The sequence below is a fragment of the Ailuropoda melanoleuca genome, chromosome 5 (assembly GCF_002007445.2).
Source record: "Ailuropoda melanoleuca isolate Jingjing chromosome 5, ASM200744v2, whole genome shotgun sequence".
NCBI classification, from domain to species: Eukaryota; Metazoa; Chordata; class Mammalia; order Carnivora; family Ursidae; genus Ailuropoda; species Ailuropoda melanoleuca.
In genome coordinates this window covers 45,281,238-45,302,723 of record NC_048222.1, presented here as the reverse complement: position 1 = coordinate 45,302,723, position 21,486 = coordinate 45,281,238, and the positions used below count along the sequence as shown (strand labels likewise).

At 34.9% G+C, this 21,486-nt stretch overlaps 1 protein-coding gene across 4 annotated transcripts in view; it reads right to left on the bottom strand.

Moving 5' to 3' along the window:
• Positions 1-308: 308 nt before the first annotated feature.
• The window catches only part of VPS13C (vacuolar protein sorting 13 homolog C), a 171,404-nt gene continuing 150,226 nt past the window's right edge, over positions 309-21,486 (bottom strand). For 2 of the 4 annotated variants that reach the window (XM_034660891.1, XM_034660890.1), the window contains 10 exons: positions 20,706-20,819; positions 19,816-19,891; positions 19,233-19,396; positions 17,912-17,957; positions 16,473-16,596; positions 15,841-15,955; positions 10,981-11,069; positions 4,199-4,322; positions 2,745-2,825; positions 309-2,271 (listed from right to left, as the gene is read on the bottom strand). In XM_034660891.1, the coding sequence (XP_034516782.1) occupies positions 2,170-2,271; positions 2,745-2,825; positions 4,199-4,322; positions 10,981-11,069; positions 15,841-15,955; positions 16,473-16,596; positions 17,912-17,957; positions 19,233-19,396; positions 19,816-19,891; positions 20,706-20,819 (1,035 nt within the window). In that variant the 3' untranslated portion in view covers positions 309-2,169. Of the gene's footprint in view, positions 2,272-2,744; positions 2,826-4,198; positions 4,323-10,980; positions 11,070-13,720; positions 15,112-15,840; positions 15,956-16,472; positions 16,597-17,911; positions 17,958-19,232; positions 19,397-19,815; positions 19,892-20,705; positions 20,820-21,486 lie in introns of those variants that run through there. The other 2 variants (XR_004625605.1, XR_004625604.1) reach the window with 2 other exon arrangements.

The window sequence follows — 21,486 nt, the reverse complement described above, 5'->3', positions numbered from 1 at the left end:
ACACCATCAGTGACGGAGAGAAACCATGGAAGGCATAACCCCAGTGCAAAGGGAGCCAAGGATTTCAAAGTGTGGGAGCAGGACCCTTGTCAAATATGTCCTCTTGCACTGGAGACCTGTGCCAGAGATCTCCAGTGTGGTAAAGCGGCTCAGTAACCTCCAGGAAAGCCTTTCCCTAACTAGCAGTTTTTAAGCGCTCCATAACTATTAATTTAACTCCCCACTATTACAGGATTGGGAGAGGAAAAGGGAAAGACACAGAAAGTAAAGGTAAGTGTTATTTGAATATTTAACACAAACCCACAAAGTTTTCACACTTGTAAACAATGCACCAAATATTTTATTTCATAGGTTCATATGCAAGTAATTGACTCAAAGCGTTTTTAAAAACACAAAAGACATTATATTTTACCAGTGAATTATTTCTGTCCCAGGGGATTAAATCAAATTAAAATGTTATAAACATATGGAAGTTTATTTTTAAGCCAACTGATATGAATTTATATATTTCTATAAAATTTTTTAGTTCAATGTTTTGTACATGCCATCAGTACAATATGGTTTCTTAATTATTTAGGACGTTGTCAACAGCTGTGATTCCTATGAACTATATAATCAGATAACTCAAATTCCTGATTAAGTCAGCTTAAGGACACAAAAAACTAGCACATTTGCTATGAAATTCTGTTTATGATGCTCCTTTTAATAAGCTGCAATTAACTACTGATACAGAAATTCTGTTTAAGGCTAGAAGTTTTATATATGACACGTTCCTTCACAGAAAAATAAATGATGTTGAAAAGGCAAAGCCCACCATAACTATATCAGAGATTGAATATCTAGGGTATCAGTTATTATATCCTCTTTTTGGAGTCTATAGTAATTATTAACTAGGAAAAATTTAAAAAGTCTTAAGGCTGGTCTTATAAAACATAAATAAAGATAGTAGAAACCTGACCACATATCAACAAAAACAGCAAACCAGGTATGTCCACATCTTCATTTCATCATTAATTCAGTGATGTAAATAAATGTCATGTTAAAATCCAGGAGTGAATGTAAAGATTCATTCAAGGAAATCAAATACTTCTGAGCATTTTGTAGGCAGTATATCTCTGATCAGCATAAGTGACATGTGGAAAGGACAAAAATAATACTGTACTGAACTGAGTCTCATAAGCTTGCTCCTTCAAAGGATACGCTTACCAGGTATTTTCCACAGTGTTGTTATATATGCCTTACTTTATTTATATATAAAGTAACTAGAGATTTTTCATTCTTTCTAGTAAGTATTTAAAATACATTTCTAGGTATGCAATAGGATTAAGTGTTTATGATGTGCTTAAAAATCTTTCAACTTATAAAAAAATTTCTAGAAATACAAAAATATTGAGCTTTTCATATTTCTGAGTCTTGAAAAACACAAAGTACAATATTTCCATGTATCAGCAAGTTACAACTATGCCACTTAAGTTCATCTCGAAAGAGCATGCAAATAATTTTAAAAGTTTTATGAAGGCTACATTACAGAGCACAGACCACAGATATTTTCAGATTTGATTTTCCATATGTTTTTATATTCTAATGCAAGGAAGAAAAATAAGCAGCAAAATAAAACATATTTTTATTAGGAGAAAAATAATGTTTTCATGGAAAGAAAATAGAAAACATGTTATCTCTCCCTTCAGTGGCTTTTCTTCAATTATCTGATTTATCAAAAATATGATCTCAGTTCAATTATTGAACAAATTACCTTTAATAAAATATCCAACACCTGTCCAAAGATTTGTCCAAAACCTCCCAAAGAACACTAGTCATCCTAAGCTCTTTTCTTTTATTTCAATAAAAACTTTAATTAAAAACAGGCCCGTTGCCTTTTGCTTCACAACTCTAAGGGAATTTCACTCTGAGTTTCAAGTGTTATTTCTTTGAGGGCCTGACCCATTTAGGTGGCAGTGTAGAAGTGAGTTGCTGACATACAGATGGTTACAAAATCAGAGTCAAAACTAAAGGGGAAAAATGGAAAATCCAATACCAGCGATCCTTGAAAAAAATTCTGAAACTGAAGGATTGCTTGAACAATTCTCTTTAGCAAGATAAAGAAGAGTGACTTATAGACAAGACCGATGGTTGGTTTTTCTCCCAGTAGCAGCCCCCTGGGACCTGTGACTACAGTGGTATTTGGGGCCTGAGAAGTTTCAGTGATGACTGCTTCATCAGTGTCTGCTGGCGTCTCACTGACTGTGCGTCATCAATGGCATTACATACTCTCTGTAAGATAGAATATTTACTATCAATGGCAAAGACAAGGACAGGCTCATGTGGAGGAGAAAGACATAAAAGCAAGAGTTGGGGCTCTCCACACAGGTGCAACAGCGAAGGACAAGAACATACAGTCTGCTGGTGATGAGTATTAAGGAAGGCACATATTGCATGGAGCACTGGCTGTTACACGCCAATAATGAATCATGGAACATTACACCAAAAACTAAGGATATACTGTATGGTGACTAACATAATAAAAAATTATTAAAAAAAAAAAAGAATACAGTATACATGCTGTGTGAAGTAAGACCCTCCTGACCTATAAGCCCAGAATCTATTATTTTAAAGCTCACATATCCATCCACAGTTAAAACTGGAAAATCTTTTGGGAGAATTAATGGGTATTATTATAACAGATTTTTAAAAAAATCTTGCAGCTCAAAAAACTAAAGGGGCATTCCTCACAGTAAATTGCTTACCTCTGCTGTGGCCGTGTCCCACAGGTAAACGTTCCGATAGCCATAACCGGCACTGTCTTTTTTGTGGAACAGACCCTGCTCCTGTTTCAAAGAAACAACGATAGAAAAGATATTATTCTGGGGAAGAAAAAAAATCATATCCTTTAATTGGATGCTTAAATGTCAACTCTATTTTATAACCAACAGACTAACCAAATATCCATATTCAGGTATGATTAAGAACTAAATCATTTTGGTACAAGGATAGTGGTTCCATATGTGAGCTGTTAGAATTTATGAAATTGGATGAGTACACATCTATCTGGACAGAATAATGGCTTTCTACAGGCTATGATAAATAGCCTACAGAAACACCACTTGATAACTCACCTCATCTGACAAATCAAAAAACCCTTCCTTCATTTCCTTGGCTGGTAGATAAAATTCTTACATAATGTAAAACACATTGAGTCAATTCTCACTACTGATGTGAAAGGAAAGTGATAACTGAATATATATGCAGAGTGACAGAGTCTTTCCTGGTTTCAAAACTACGCTGCATATATCAAGGGGCTCTTTCAATTCGACATTCTACGATGAGGTAAGGCCGAAATGCAAAATGGTATTGTTTCACAGTTTCTTTTACTTGTAAACTTCTATGAAAAGAAAACATAAATTAAAGGATAATAGTACCTACATCTCTAACTATTAAATTTTATGATAAATGTTTTTCAGATAGTTTCAGTAATAGAGGTAACATCATTACTGTTTAGGAGAAAATACATACTCCAGGAATTACCATCCTCAGAATGACAATTTGTAGTTTTTTTAAAGGGGTGAAAATAAGTTTATAATATATCATATTTAAGAAAAATGATACATTTCAAAGTAAAGTGAGCCTGAGAACTAAGCAAAGGGCTGGGGTATCATTTCTGCTAATTACTTGCTATGTAATTAAAAGTCCTTCTTTAGAAAATGATGAGAAGGAAAGACATGAGAGTATTATCATATACTTAAATTGTACTAGTACCCTGTGAGTGCCAAATATGATAAAACATGAGTGTGTTAGATATAATGTTTATAATAATCTCCTAAAAGCTTAAAAAAGGGAATGTTCCCAAAAGCATCTCAGATTACAGCAAAATCTTTATTCATATGAAGTAAAAAACAAAAACAAAAACAAAACACCTGCATTTACTAATGCTTTATTCTACCAAAAAAGGAAGCATCAACAACCTAATTTTTTTAGCGGACACTCGACACAATCAAGGACTGTCAAAAAAATACAGTACAGAAATAGATTATACATCTTTCCTTACATTTTACCTTATTATAATTACAGTAATATAATCGTCATCATAATGATGATCCTTCAAACACTTTGTGCAGTTAACTGTAAAAGACAGCCAGAAAACACTGGTTTCCACTCGTTTAACAAAGTCTTGGCTCTAAACATGTGATTCATGTTTTCTTACCTTGACTGAAATTTTTAGCAGGTTTCCATGGACACTGGGAGGAAATACAAAATCTTCAAATGGACACTGCCAGTCTATGGACATATGGCCTAGGATTTCAACTTCATTTATACACAACACTCGCCTATTTTACAAAAAGGAAACAAAAACATGCAGGGTAGTCAAAAAGATAGTTAATGATTCTAATATTTCACTCTCTGGATGGTACAGGTAGTACTCACTCAGTAAACAATATAACCTGGTGCTAAAAAAAAAAACCCAAGCATGCTTCGCATTAAAAAAAAGTCTAGGTAACTGTCAAGGAGCAAATACGGCCCCTACAAACTAACACAGCAGACTTTCAAAAATTCCCCTTCTGCCAATTTTGCAAAATTCAGAAAAGTGTCATTTTTTTTAACTGACCAAAAAACTGAAATAATCTTTCAAACACATAAGGAACAGGCTGTACTCTCATCTGGGAAGCAATAAAGGCAGAAGCCCCTGAAAATGTTTTACTTGGAAAATTATTAATTGCTCTTCACTGTCAATCATTTATGCCTTCCAGTCAAGAAAGAATGTGTGGGAAATGTCAAAAACCTCAAATGTCAGCAAAGATTCACTTTCAGCCTACTAATAAATATCAGGTTTGAACACTTTAACACTAACGTACTGTCACAGAGTGAGTACCCCATTTTACTCAATAGCAAAAAAAGGGGGAGAAGGAGAAGAAGAAAGAAAAGGAAAGAAAAGAAAAATCACAGAATCATTAAAGGACATCCACACCAATTTCCCAGTGTGTGATTCAGATTAATTACTGATATAACCATACTTGATTCTCAAGTTTCCATTACAGAAAGCATAACTAGGAACGTAGAGAAACTGTTAATTCTACAAATATCCAGGGTGCTGGAGAAACACAGAATGTAGTATTTCTGCTTGAGAGGCACTCCTAGGTTAGAAGGGAAATAAACATGTAAATACATCTGACAGACCAGTGTGCAGAAAATTCTTCTGGAGCACAAGAAAGAGGGAGTGATTATGTGGGTAAAGTATGTGGTGTAAGAGCTGATTCTTGAAAGAAAGGAGTTCTCTAGGTGGGAAAGGGCAAAGACAGTGCAGACAAAGGGAACAGAGCATTGACATAACGAGGAGTGTAAGAAAAGGAAGGTTTATTTGATGAATGTAGAGGTCTGTAGCTGGAATACTAGATCTACACAGAGGTGGAAAAATTACCTTAGTGCCAGATCTTGACTTTTTTGTGTGTTTTTTGTTGTTGCAATTTTAGTAAATTTTGACTTTAATCTATAGGCGATGGGAAATTTCACGATCTAGTTTCCTATTTTAGAGTCATGGCTCTAGTGGCCAAGGGAGGAGAGGTGGAATAGACAATCAAGGTAGAAAGCTACTATGATAGTCCAACCAGGAAACAGTGAGAACCTCAGTTAAGACATCAGCTGTGACAAGGGGGGACAGCAAGCTAGATTCTAGACACTCAGAAGGTAAAGCTGCATGAACTTGGTGAACGATGGAGGGTGGGGTTCTATATTTCTCAGCAGAGGAACTAAGGGAATTTGGGACTGACTTGGGACTATGTGTATTGTAGGAAGTTCAGCATCCCTAGCCCAGCCTACAAGTGCCAGTAGGGCCCTCTCATCCTTGTGACATCCTTTAACACCACGCCAGATTCCAAACAGTCTCTAGGAAGCAGATTCCATTCCCTCCACCTCCTGTTCCAGAAGAGAATCCCAAGAGCTGTTAGAGATAACTATGACAAATCACTGTGTCAAATGCAAATTCACCATTCCCACTGTCTTTAATTCTCTCTTCTCTTGACCATGCCAATAATACTATTCTCCTACCACCCTAAATCTCCTTCATTCTCTTCCACCTGTTCCATGTTTTCCAGAGCTCAAATCTTGGTCATCTATTTGACACACTCTCTCAGGAAAATCTCCAAGATCTCAACTCCAGTCCTTATCTAAACTCCAATTACCTACATCTACATTTATAATCTGTATCTGTCCCCCTGACTATTGAGGCATCTTTACTTCGATATCTCAAAGCTATGTCAAACTCACTAAATTCAAAAACAGAAACAAAAGCAATTGTTTTCCTTAAATTACTATAAATGGTAATACCAACCCTCTTGGTATTTGGGCCCCAAACCAGAAAGTTATCTCGTATTCCCTTCTCTTCCACATTCAATCAGTCGCCAAGCCCTGGTCTCTCAAGGCTGCCCCCTTACATCTGTCTTCATTCTTCTAGTTTAGGCCTCACTGCTTCCTATCAGGATGACTGCCAGTTTGTGTGGCAGCCAGAATTCTACAATGGTCCCAAAGATTCCCCATCCTCTGGTATATAGACCTGTAAAATCTCCATGACTATGAATATGATGGATTTCTCCCCCAAGATTAGATTTTATTATAAGGCATAGGTGATTTTAAGAAAAAGTTTATCTGCGTGGGCTTGACATAACCACAAGGGCCCTTTAAATCTGGGCTGGAGATGGAGAATCCAGAGTGTGGTTGCTGGGGTGAAGATGCAGAAAGCCACATGGCAAAAACAAGGGTAGGTTCCAGATGCTGACAGCAGGTGCCCAGCTGACAGAGATCCAGGAAACTGGGATATTAGTCCTACAACTGCAAGGAACTGAATTCTGCCAACAACATTAAATGAGCTTGGAGGTGGATTCTTTCCCAGAGCCTTCAGAAAGGAAGTTTACATCTTGATTTCAGCCTGTGAGACCCTGAGCAAAGAGCCCAGCCATGTCCTAGCCTACTCCAGACCCAGAGAAACCGTGAGACAGTAAATCTGTGTTGTTTTAAGCTGCTAATTTTATGTTGATTTTCTGTGCAATAATAGAAAATTAATTGGTCTCTAACTGGTCTCCCTGACTCCATGGTGACCCTCCTCCAATCCAGCATCCACACTGCCGCCGGACATCTTTGCAAACTGCAAACCTCATCATATTAGTCCTTGTGTACAAGCCTTCAGTGGGAGTGAGAAAAAGAGAGACTTATGCGTGAACTATGTGCACACACCTCTATGTGAAAGGCTGTAATAATGAGCAATAAAATGTTTATACTTTTAAAGAAATTAGTAATCTTCCATCACATTAATGATAAAATGGATACCCTTCAGATGTCATGAGCAGACACCTATGACTTACTTCACCTCCCAATGCTTCCCCACCAACATCCTACTGTCCAGCGTTCAAAGTGCCATACTGTTTTATCCCTCTGCCTGTTATTTACGTGTATGAAAACTCCATACTCTGTAAGACACAGCTCAAGTACCTCCTCCCTAACACCTTCCCCTGACACCTTGGTTCCCACCTTACTGAACCAAGAGATTTTCCTCTGTCTTCAGAGTCTCGGTATATCACTTTATCTTAGCACCTAGCACACTGTGATGTCACTAATAATGTACAGGTCCCCCCTGTAGATGAGGGGACAGAAGATATCACTTTTATCTGTGTCCCTATTTCTGTCAGATTGATAGTGCAATGGTCAGAATGTTTATGGCCTTCCCCAAATCATACATTGAATCCCAACCCCAATGTGATGGTATTAGACATGGAGACTTTGGGGTGATTAGATCATGAGGGTGGAGCCCTCATGAACAGGATCCGTGCCCTCTTAAAAGAGGCCTGAGAAAACTCCCTCACCACTTTTGACATGTGAGGACACAGCAAGAAGATGGCCGTCTATGAACCATGGAGTGAGCCGTCACCAGACACAGAATCTGCTGGCACCTTGATCTTGGCCTTCCCAGCCTCCAGAACTGTGTGAAATAAATGTTTGGTGTTTAAGCTGCCTGTCTATAGAATTTTTGTTATAGTAGCCCATACAGACTAACACAGATGGTTAAAAAAAAAATGTCTACTCAGAGGGGCGCCTGGGTGGCACAGCGGTTAAGCGTCTACCTTCGGCTCAGGGCGTGATCCCGGAGTTATGGGATCGAGCCCCACATCAGGCTCTTCCACTATGAGCCTGCTTCTTCCTCTCCCACTCCCCCTGCTTGTGTTCCCTCTCTCACTGGCTGTCTCTATCTCTGTCAAATAAATAAATAAAAAATCTTAAAAAAAAAAATGTCTACTCAGAGAACAATTTTCTAATGAAGATTACTAAAATAAAATACTAAGCAGGTGTTAGGAACAACTAGCAGAGATACAGCCTAATAAATCTGGGTCATGAGAACTATTTTCTTTCTAAAAACTGATAAAAGAATTCAAACCAAATTTTGGATGAATTTCAATATGGAAAAATTAAAAGCCTTATATAATGGAAGACTCAAAAAATTATCATTAAAAAATTAAAAATACATTGGGTAAAAAGGGCTATTATTAACTTATAAAATGTTACTTAAATTCAGTAAGAAAAAGACGAATAACAAAAAATGAACAAAGGATATGAAAAAGCAATTCATGGAATAGAAAATATACATCAATGATGAATGTATTGAAATGTTCATACCTATTAGCGATCAAATAAATGCTAATTAAAACAAAGAGCTATTTTCTGCCCATTAAATTAGCAAAAACAAAAAAGTTTAAATGATAACATTAGTCTTCGCAAAACTCACAGGATAAAGGGCATTCTCTTATACTGTTAGTTGTATGTAAAACAAATCAATACAATTGTTCTGATAAAACAAGTTGGCAATATATAAAAAGGGTCTCAAAAATCTTCACAATTTTTAAATCAGCAATCCCACTGATAAGAACTCATCCTAAGGAAATAATTATAGAAAAAAAGACTTAGCTGCAAAGATGTGTTTATAATAATACAGTACTGGGAAGAAAAAAAACTGAATTATCAAATAGGAAGCAGCATTTGAATAACTTAGAGTACATCCATAAATACAATATTATAGTCATTAAAAACCATGTTGTCTTAAGAATCTAAGAAGATGATCATAACACACTGGTGAAAAACATAGGTTAGTTAAATATATATAATGTATTTTTTGTACATAATTTTTACAAAATACATATACTGCAGCTGGCCACAGAAATACATAGTTTTTACAAAATACATTTACAGCCTGCTGATGGGATTGCTGATAAAGGCTATTTTGGGGGGTTATCATAATTTATGATTGAAATCAGGACATTTTTAAGAATGAAAGGGTAGCTACTAATAATTTCACTGGGACAAAAAGTGCAAACCAGCTCTGTAATGTATGGTTACTTTATTTTCATCCTTTAAATTATTGTCTTTATCAGGGGTGGGCAAACTACAGCCTGTTGAGCAAAATCCAGCCCACGGCCTGTGTTAGTAAATAAGATCTTACTGGAACACAGCCATCCCCCATTCATTTACATACTGTCCATGAGTGTTTTCCCACCACAACGTCAGAGCTGAATACTTGGGAAATACAGTATGGCTGTCGAAGCCTAAATATTTACAATCTGGCCCCTTTAAAGGAATTTTGTTGACTCCTGATCTGTATTATCCACAATGAATAAGCATAACTCTAGCAATGAAAGAGTTATATTTTTAAACGCCAATTTTAGAAGAAATACTATTTTTATGGAATTATTAAAGGTAAAACAGATCAGCATAATGATAATTACCTCCATCAAAGAATTTCCTATGAGTGTTCTAAAGCTACAGGGAGAATAAGTCACTGTACTGGTCAGAAATATTTTACTAACCACCTCCCAAAAAGCTCTGTGAGTGACTAGATTTAAAATTACTATGATTTCTCATTTTACTTGAAGAAAAACCAGATATATAATGTGTACAGTAATATTCTCACAAAATACCTAAATCAAACAAATTCTGAAGTGTTAAGTATTACCAGGAACAACCCTCCCCCGAAAACCCTGATTTCCATTACCTAGTATTGAATTACATAAAAGATATACAATTTTAAAATGAATTAACACACTGTCATTGAAGCTAAGTACAACATGTGATAAAAATAAACACGGTTTTTGGCCTACTCTAATGGATAAAATACAAAATTATGGGCATAAAAAATAAATGATTACTTGTCCAATCAATAAAAAACACTTTCTAGATTGTTATAATGCATGAACACTTTCTAGATTTTTACTTAATGGGCAAATCATATGACTGGTTAATTCCTTGAAAAGCTCGTGGTTTAAGTCAGAATCCTGTCATTTCAGTTTTCTTCTCTCTTATTCCCATCCAAATATATTTCAATGCAATAGTAAGGCCTCTAACACAGATTTTTGCCTACTGTTTAAGTACTCTGACTTAGTCCTATGAAATACATAACTTAGAAGGCTTTGAAAATTATAACATAAAATAGTCATTTTGAAATAAGTGATATAAAAAAAAATCTCAGGAAAATAAACTGAGTAGTTTAAGTTCTTTTATTTGGAAAAATTATCTACCACTACCAAAATACTTAGAAAAAAAGTGGAAAAAACACACAGAAGTAAAACCATCCTTAAAAAAGGTATGTGACTCATCTAAAATAAAACCTAGTAAGAAAAAGTGATTCATGAATTCAGTCTCCATAGCTGGATTTAAATTCACATTAACAGTATGACTACCACACCTACAAAGTGCATTCTAGACTCCACTCAGTACCTGTGTAACTGGGATAAACCCCTATACCATACCGAGTCTCAGTTCTGGCATCTCCAAAATGAGAGGGTTGCAACGGATAACCTCAAAGGACCCATCTAGGTTGTATTTTTGTGATTTAATGACCATGAACATTTTACAATTTAAGTATAGTTCTCCAAATCCTCTGTCATTTTAGCTTTCAAAATTCTTATCATCTATGTAGTCTGCATTTGAAAAAATGTCACTTGAAATTAATACCTATTTGTAACCATAAGGATTGTCTTCTTGCTTCCAGAAAGAGCACAGTGGTATCGATAAGTCTCTCCTTCTAACTTTTTGATATGATTCTGAAAAGAAAACAAGACTCAAGATTTGCATAGTACAAGCATTAACTATATATTAGTTAATCATAGTAACAGTGCTAGTTTGGGAAAAAATTATTAGAAACAAAGGCACAATATTGGCACGTGAAGCTAGAAAAATATTCACAGTATGTTTATAAATTAACTTCCACTGTGCCTTAAAAGACAAATATTGTCTTAAAATACTGTATTGATACAAATTAATACAAATACTGTATTAAATGCTTACTAAGCGATCTTCTGATAAAATATACCTCATTCTGTGATAACTCAGAGGTTTAAAAATATCTACCAGAAATAATCACACATTTTCATTAATGGAATATGAACATATGCTAATATAGTGTGACACTAACATTACAGGGGTTCTTAATCTCAGGTCCATGGAAGGACTCTGGGGGGGGGGTCTATGAACCACCTAAAATAGCATTTAACATTTTGAAAATGTGGTTCTGCGACTTTTTTTCAGAGGATGGTTCATATTTTTCATCAGATTTTTTAAGTGGTCTGTGATCCTTCTCAGAGGTTAAGAACCACTGATTTATATAGAGATAGATATACACATAATAGAATTCCAAGATAACTGATATTTAATGTTTTTGAGTATTTGGTCTTATAGATGAAACATGCATGAAAAGTACATGTATGTACCAAATTATATTCTTGATAGAAAAGAAAAGGTAATGTCAATATTAACACAAACATGAAGAATTTCTAAGATTTCAAATAGCTGGCACAATTTATTGCTAAAGACAATAAAACAAGCATAAATAATTCAAGTATAAATGGTAGCACATTAAAATACATTTACTTTCAACCATCTCCAAACTACTGTGTTTGAATTATCACACATTAAAAAATGAATAAAAGTTATTTTTATAATCAATGCTAATGAAACATTGACATTATCTATAATGCATGATTAATAACCAAGAATACAACAGCAATATTATTAAAAGGATAATATAATCAATAATAATCACAAGCAGAGAAAGCACATTTGTTGTTATTTCAATGCTTACATACACATTTTTTTCAAAAATCCTTGGTTCAGTCATTCCTTGACAATTATGAAAAGCCAGGAACACAGAAGATGAATCCCCAGAGAAGTGGGAACTCATCTTCAAAATGAGTCTCAGAGACAAGTGGAATTTAAGTCTCTTGTTTCACATCTTGCCTGTGTGAATTAGCTAAAATCTTTTAATATTTAACATGGGAAATGACTACAACGATTCAGTACTTTTATTTTCAGCTTTGAAATTTAAATGTTAAAATATTTAGATCTGAGATGCAATGTAAAAGAAATACTACCCACTCTCCGTCTTGTATGCACTTTCATTAGTTATCAGGCTGTTGTGCTTTGAACCACTGAAAGCTTTTAAAGCATAATTTATTATCATACTACACTATAGAAACTGTTTTCAGCATGACTAATATCCACTCTACTCTGAGATCAGATAAAGATAGTCACTGATGGCAGCAGGAGACTAGATTAGCTGATAAAATATTCACTCCCCCCTCCCAAAATGCAACTTGAAGATTCAATTTACAATATTTTAGCAAGAGCATTCAATATCTTCAAGTAAATTCTAAGGAAATAACACATGAAAAAGCAATATGTATAATGATGTTTATCACAGAATTACTACTGTTAGTAAAATAACAGAAGCATCTTTAATGCCAACAACTTGGAATGGTCAAATACACACTGTAAGGTTACTTCAAGAGATGGTAATGCAAGAATTAAGAATGAAGCATTTCTGTGAACATGGAAAAATATAATTAAAACAAAAAAGCAACAAACACCTTTTAAATATTATATAGTCGTTAAGTATGTAAACCAAAAGAATATTAAATAAAAACTGGCTATATATATGTGTGTGTGTGCATATATATATGCATGTGTAAACAGTAATTATCTTAGGAGAATAAAGGATAAGCAGTATATCCTATGAAAACACAGTATATGATTTAGTAACTTTCAAAGCGGAGTGAAGAATACAGAGCAATACTCAAGGGAAAAAGAAAATGGGGTAAATGAAAAGATTCCCAAATAAATTATTTAGAATGTACCCATGTTACAGTAAGGTCTGGGAGGACAGAATTTTATACTCTAATGCTCTTTAATATTTACACGTTTTGTTATACTTGGTCCCTTAAGGACTGAAGTCTTACTTCTTTTGTATATCCAGCACAGTTTAAATAATCAATAAATACTTCATACCAAAGTGATTACAGCAAGACAGGCAAGGAATGAAATAGCCTGAATTTAAGTATCCATGCTTATCTTTGTCATCCATGGAAAAAGACTACCAAGTCCTCTCATTAATGTATGACCATTCTATTTTTTCCAGTAACTATAATATATTAAAGTTTAAAAGGCTGTCTGATATCACAACAAAAACTAATAAATCAGACAAGATATATTTAGCTAAAATGAAAAGTTACTTGAATTTTGTGCTTATAGACATGCAGTGATAAAAAGGGAAATCACAAGGTTAATAACATACATAGAGAGCTAAACAAACAGAAAGTAAACCATAAGAAAAAAATTTAAAAAGTTATACAATTTCCCCAAAGTCAAGTCTCATTAAAATTGCAATATATCCAGGAAAATTAAAAATCATTACTTTTACCTAAGAAGGAAGGCTAATTATTAGTGATGATTTAAGACAGCATCTTGAATTAGTTACTGTGCTTGGTTCTCAAGGAAACTGTACATGCGGTGACATTTTTGCCAACCCTCAATTATCTAGGCACAAGAAAAGTTTGTCAGCTGTGGGTTTAGGCTGATCTTTGGCTGTCATTCTTTCTTCTCTAAAGTGCTTGTTTTAAATAGGAAGCAATCAATTTATTCTTTTGGTAGCTGCAGTTTAAACAATACATAATCCAACTGAACAGTTACACGTCTGCAGTTTCACTCTCTTCAAATGGACGGCACGTTAAATGTAAGTGTACACTCTGGTGTCAGTTTTGGGGATAAGAATAAAAGTTGCCAGACAAGATGCTGCTAAATCAAATCAAACACTTCTATCATTTATAATAAGGAGAGAAATCAAAACACAATTTATTTTCAGAACTATGAGGGTACTAATTGCAAAATAATAGTTTAGAATTATTTTTGTTCTAAGATAAATCCTCTTTAAGAACTTAAAAGCAAAAAGGACTGGTTTTTAAAAATAAAGATATCTATAAAAAAATAAGGATATCTATAAATTCAGGGGACACATAAATAATTTGCCAAATTATATATTCAACTTCTACTTATGTTAATTAAAACGCTAATTGTGAAATAAGTGTAACCAACAAGGAGATTCAAGATCTGAAAAGCAAAAATGCTAAAGGCTGAGACTGTGTATAACATAATTATAAAATGATTGCCATTTGACCAGCAAGAGTACTGAGAGGTAAAAAAAGAAAAAAGAGATTAAGGAAAATCTCAATATTCATGTCTCAACTCTGAGGTCTAAGAACAGATCGACAGCAACTTATATTTCAATTATTAAAACATATGCCCCCATCAACAGCCCCATAATTTGAGTCAATCCCGGGTGATGTGTGAAACAGTTATGTAATTCCATCATCAGGACTCACAAATGTAAAGAACACATAATACACTGGACATGAGAATTGTCCTTATTTTTCAACTTTACCTGAAAGTACATGAATACCATAAGAAAAGATAAAATTTTCAAAATGACAGTAAAATTGTCTGCTTCTGGACACTAGAAAGTCTTTCACCAACTAAAAAGAGAGGAAAGTTAATCTCCTACACCCTTGAATCTTTCATACTGATCCCTTATTCCTGTGCAGTATTACCAGGAATACCACCATCTTTGTGTGTAGTCAAGCCACTACGATAAAAAGTTGAGAGAGAGGGGAGAGTTGTAAGGAAAACTTCACTGAAATGAACACTCAATCTAAATAAATCAAAGACAGTCAATTAATACCACAGTTTGTTTTGATTTTTAAGGATGAAATCAAGTAGTAGTATAGGAAACATTTACTCCTGTATTTCCGGTTCTTGCTGTGTAGGCAGAAAAAGAAAGAAAATAAAGTTAGAAGCATGCAGAAAGATAAAATGTAATAACATACAATAAAAACCAAAGGCTAAGAACAATGAAGAGTCGTATTATTTCAAAGTCAAAGTAGGAAAATATTAATAAATTTGAGGGGGAGGGGTTTCCAGTCAAGGGAGAAAAGCAATTTACGTATGTATATATTATTTAAATGTAGTAAAGTTAAAACTAAAACAAAAGTCAAAAAGATCCACCTTAAAATATTTTTAGGTTTAAAAAGATTGTAATTGTACACAATCTTTTTTTCTCTCCTCCAGCTTCTGTTTACCTGAATAAATCTAGATTTACAGAGTAATCCAAATAAATTAATTTGGCTGGGAGAAAAGGAAGCAGTGGAATTCCTATAATTAGCTATCAAGTAGGAGACCAAAGTTAACTGTTAACTAAATGAGCTACCACAAAAACAGTAATAAAGCCTATGACTTCTTTTAACATTATCCTTTCTGCACAAAAGGGCTTTGTTCCTATGTAGAAAAAAATTACCAGTCATTCCCACTTAACACATTATGCAAAAATTTAAAAAAAGATAATAAATTCTACTCTACAAACCACGTTCCCTGGGTAATCCTTAAAGAAGTTCATGAATCAGGAACTTAAAGAACCACCCATGAAATCCTCGTCCTAGAAATATTTAATATTAAAATTTTACCCATGACCATGAAGAAGAGAATTTATACCTCAAATAAATCATAGCCCTCAGATTCCTGTCTTTCATATGGGCGAATGATGCCGTCCTCGTGGATGAAACGAGGGTGACGGAGCCTGGACACTTCCTCGGTTGATTCTGCTGCTCTGTATAAGGCAGTGGAATAAATATAAGAAAATACATAAGAATCTTTCAAAATAATACATTACAAATACATATATAGATTAAATACTGGTACTACATTCCATATTATATCAACATTTGATAAAAAACAGAGTAATTTTAAATAACGTGCCCATTATGATGCTACGAGTATTAAAACGAAGTCTGTTGGACTCCAAGTTCCCCCCACCTTTCCTCAAAGAAAAGAAAATAACAAAATAACAAAGGCACCGACTAGGCTGTCCACTCTTTGTGCAGGCACCTAGCACAGGGCCTGGCATAAAGCAGGTACCAATCAACATTTGTTGAGCAAAGGAGAAATCATAAAAACTGTTTCTTCTTACTCCTTTCTGGTGGCACCCCACCTTGTGAACCCGTCATAGCTTTCACTTAGACTTCAACATCCTGAAGAGCAGGCCAAGTGTTTAACTTGTTTATGTATTTCTAACAACCGTTAGCACCCAGACACATACTCTGCACACGGTATGTGTACTTAATTACCTCTGAATTCCTTGGAAGGTGCTGCTGGCCATATCTATGATTCCACCAGTTGGACGAGCCACAGCACCCACAAGCCCTTTTCCAATTCCTTTAAAGAATCCAGCAGCTCCTTCCTTTTTAGCACCTTCGGAACCAAGGACAATGAATGTATAAGGATATTTTAAAATAAGCAAGATTGAACTCAACAGAAGCCTAAGCCAAATACTGAGCTGTTTTACCAGGAAGGTTCTAGATTTTGGCTTTCTAAAGAAGTTAAATTTAATCCTGACATGTAAAAAACAGTGGTTTTCAAAGTGTGTTAAAGACACAAAATATTAGTCCCCTCCCCAGACCTACTGAATCGGAAACTCCAGAAGCAGGGCCCAGCGATCTGTGTTTGAACACGTCCTCCAGGTCTTCCTGAGTCATGTTCAAGTTTTACAACCACTGATCCTTAGACCTAAGAATCTAAGGTTTAAGAAATAACCAGAAATTTTTCTCTCTCTATCTCTGTGGATTGGCCTATTCTGGATATTTCCTACAAATGGAATCAAACAATATGTGGTCTTTGTAAGTGGCTGCTTTCACCTAGCAACGTGTTTTCAAGGTTCATCCATCTTGTACTTCTATCAGCACTTGATTTCTTTTTACAGCTGGATACTACCCCACTGTTTTGTTTAATTATGCATTAGTTGATAGTCATTTAGGTTGCTAACACATTCTGGCTATTATGTTCTATGAATATTTATATGTAAGTTTTTGAGTGAATATATGTTTTCAAATCTCTTGGGTATATACCTAGAAGTGGAGTTGCTGCCAGACATGTTTATATCCAGGTGTCCCAGCACCATTTGTTGAAATGGCTATTCTTCATGGAATTATCTTGGCACCCTCGTTGAAGATCAACTGACCACAAATGTAAGGGTTTATTTCTGGAATCTCAAGTCTAATCTACTGATCTGTATGTCTATCCAATTCCATATGCCAGTAACACATTGTCTTAGCTACTATACCTTTATGGTAAGTTTTTAAATTGGATAATGTAAGTTCTCCAACTTGGTTCTTTTTCAAGACTGGTGTAGCTATTTGGGGACATTTGAATTCCCACACACATTTTAGAATCAGCTTGTCAATTTCTGCAAAGAAGCCAACTGGGGTTTTGATCGAATGAAGTACTTCTTTAACAGGATAAAACAAAATGAATCAATTGCTATTGAGAATCTAAAGGAACCTGGTTTAACTACTGTCCTGCTGAAAATAACATTGAAAGTCTGAGTCAGAGTCTATTACTTAACAGACTCTTTCTACTTTCTGAAGAAAGTACATTCATTAAAAAACAATTTAGGACTATGAACATAAAATTAGAAATTCCCTCAATAACCAGTAGCAATAATATCTATTATGTTCATTATATATTAACTCTTCAGACTCTGTACTGGAAGGAAACATTCTCAACCTACCTTCCACAGGTTTTGTTATTATTCCAGTCACTCCACCAACAACTCCCTGAAAGACACATCAGTCATAAACCTGAACGGAAGGTGCTTAATTTTAAGCCAACCACTAGAGGTCTCTACATACATACTAGAAATAACTTTTTTTAAAGAATGAGGACTTACTTGATAATGTGAACGTGTACCTAAGTGAGCACTATGATTTTTAAAATATTGTACAATAGAAAATTTTAAATAAAGGCACATTGTAGAAGTAAAATTTTATAACAGAAAGAACAGGATAGCAGATGAAAAGATTCTATATCTGGCTCTGGCACCAATTAGCTATGTAACCACGGGCAATCGTTTCAATCTCTTTAAACCTCAGTTTCCGCACCAGTAAGATAAATGAGTTGACCCAAATAATCCCTAAGATCTAATTATAAATTTTAATGAAATTACTTTGTAATTTAGTGAAAGTGTGAAAAACCGAAAATGAAGGGAACTGTGAAGGATTACAAAGAGCCGAACCAGTAAGACACTATTGATTAGACAACATACAACACTGTAAGTCACTGGTACAAACACAGAAGTTATAGTTCCTGAAGCTATTTCCAAAATTAAAACGTAATACGTTTATACATTCTTAATATTTGCCACGTAATGGTAGTAGATAAGACTACCTGTACATCATACAAATGGCACAGAAAGAGAACTGAAGTATACACACTGTTGAGAAGATTAGATATTTCTGGGAAGAGGTGAGGGTGATCAAATAGTATTTTATAGCTTTACCTACAGTATTTCCATTATTTATTAAAATGAGAGCTTATAAGTTCTTATAATTACTTATACAGAGAATATTCATATATTACCTGTATAATTAAACAATATTCATATATTACCTGTACTATTTTTAAAGTACTGAAAAACAGTGAAAGGCGGTTCCTGGTTTACAAACACTCAGCTTGTATACCTCCCCTTCCACAGAAATGGTCAACTGATGATGACCCGAACAACTCCTCTTCCCTCTAGTTAGCACCATGCACCATAATTCTTTCTGCTTTGCTTCTTTGCCTTCCAGAAGAGTACTAACTGGCCATCATTACAGAGCTCTCACTCCAGCCCAAGTGCCAAACTAATCTGGGATTTGGAGGATAGATGTGATAGTGATATTGGGGAAGGAGAGCAAACAAGGAAACAGAAAAGTCCACAATTTATAACTACTGCTACTGTAACAGACCTTGACTCACAGTAATATTCCAAGTTTCAAAAAACCAGCTAAAGTGCATTTTGTAAAGTGTATATCAAAGTTCAGGGCTTCTTGAAGATTCAGTAAGAGACTTACACGCAAGAAGCCCTTTCCTCCTCTGGCCAGGCTGTCTCCAAAATCTTTAGGCTGTCGACCCATCTCTTCTCTTCTTTTTTGCTGATATTCCTTGTCCATTGTAATTGCTGCCAAACCTTTTCCAACAGAACCGGTGATACGAGATACAACTCCTGCCGCACCACCTATCAGAAGACCCAGAGAAGTAAGTCACATAGTTTCTTTAGAGACCATTGCTGAAGTATACAGCACACCACTGCTTTAAACAGCTCTTTCAGATTCTCATAGGCAAACATATAGAAATGTATTTTATCATTTCCCATTTATCAAGAAAAATAAAACTATTTAAAGTACATCGATTCTCCAAAATTTTTCTGTAAACCTAAAACTATTGTATTAAAAAAAAAAAGCACAATGATCCAACACTAGAAAGACATATAAACAAACCCAGCAAGTCTGTGCTATTTTCCATTTAACAAGGGAACACATCTTTTAAAAGGGATTATTAGAAAACTGATCCCTCTTTATTTTTTATAAACAATGCATTTTAGAATAATTATAATAAAAATACGTATATTTATATACACAAATAGGTGATACATACCTACAGTGTGTCCAAAGAGACTTCTTACTCCAATCACTAATCCCTCAGCAAATTCTTCAGGGCCTTGAACAGCACCCTGGCCAAAAAAAAAAAAAAAAAGAGAGAGAGAGAGAGAAAAGTTTGCTATTTAAAATTTAAATAAGCTTAAGACTTTTGATCTAGTATTTCAGGGTTTCCATGAAGATAGAGAACCTGTAAAGATCTACACACACTGTGATATCACAGTTTTCACCCTCTAACTCAAATATTGGTGGCACACCTATTGTGTTTGAAGATACCTACAACCCACATGGTCTCGGCAAACTCTTCTGAGATGACAAAAACTGGACAGGAATAAATCATGGCTTCAGTCACAATCTGAAGTCAGCCTCCCAGTACCGAGTCCCATCAGACTGCTGCAGCAAGCTGCACTGGTAACAAGACTAAGAGCCCACATAATCTTCTTCTCCCATGTGTTCTCTCTGTGTTGTCCTGCTAAAACCCTCACTACTTTGGGTTCTTGGATTCCTCCACCCAATGGAGGTAAACAGGTTAGAAGAAAGCTTGAATACAAAACAAAGTCAGCTTTTCATAACCCCTGAGTCCTTTCCATGGTGGTGAAACAGTCGTGGAATGGTGTTAATCTACCTAGCATTCTTCCTTACAACTATGTGAAATCCTGGAAAACGTGGGCACGTTTTATCACCCAGACACTAGAAGTACCCAATTAATTCTACAACAATCTTTTAATGTCATCTCAAGGAATTTTAAATAAAATATGACATTGATGTATTTTTGTTATCTGAACATTATTCAACTCACAGATACAATTAAAATACAAATTATTTGTCATTAAAAAAATAGAGTATCATTTTCTTTACCTATCCTTAAAATAAATAAAAGATCAATACCTGGAAAGGTTCATAGAATAAAGCTTCAACTCCTTCAGACAGACCTCTAATTAATCCAAATGGGTTTCCAAGCACATCTAAGCCCAATACAAGGACATACATCTGTTTCAAGAACTAAAGGGGAAAAAAAAAGTACAGTGAGTCCTTTACTACTGCTGTAAGAAACAGTATCATGATGCCTTGGGAAGAAAGGAGAGTATTGACTACATGAGTTTGTTAAATCAATGCAGAATAACCATGACTCCATCCATTAACTGATCTTTCACTGTGGGCCAGGCATTACGCTAGTACAGATTCGAGGCAGTATGCCAGTTAGCAGCTATGACCTTGGACAGGGCAATTAGTCTCTATAATAGGGCCTCAGTCTTCTCATATAAAAAATGAGAGGTGGATTACACTGACCTTGCATGGCTGAGTACACATATTAAATGAATATATAATTCAATAATAGTTACTTATTTTTATTATTATTTTTTACTTATTTTTATTATTATGTTACTATTGCTATTATTATAAAACTAGATGGGAAAATAATAACCAAAACAAAACACAAATGAAAATATATCCTTATTTGAACATGTAATAACTATAATGTCTATATACACCATAGGAGAAAAGGCCTTCCAGCAGAGGAAGGAAAGGGCAATGTCACCCAGGAGTTCCATGGTACAGCAACGGTACCCTACTACTCCGAAACAACTACTATGCCTCTGCATCCAATTCAAGCCATGGAGTAACTGAGGTGTGGGAAAGCACCTGGCTTAGAATTCCTCTCCTGTCT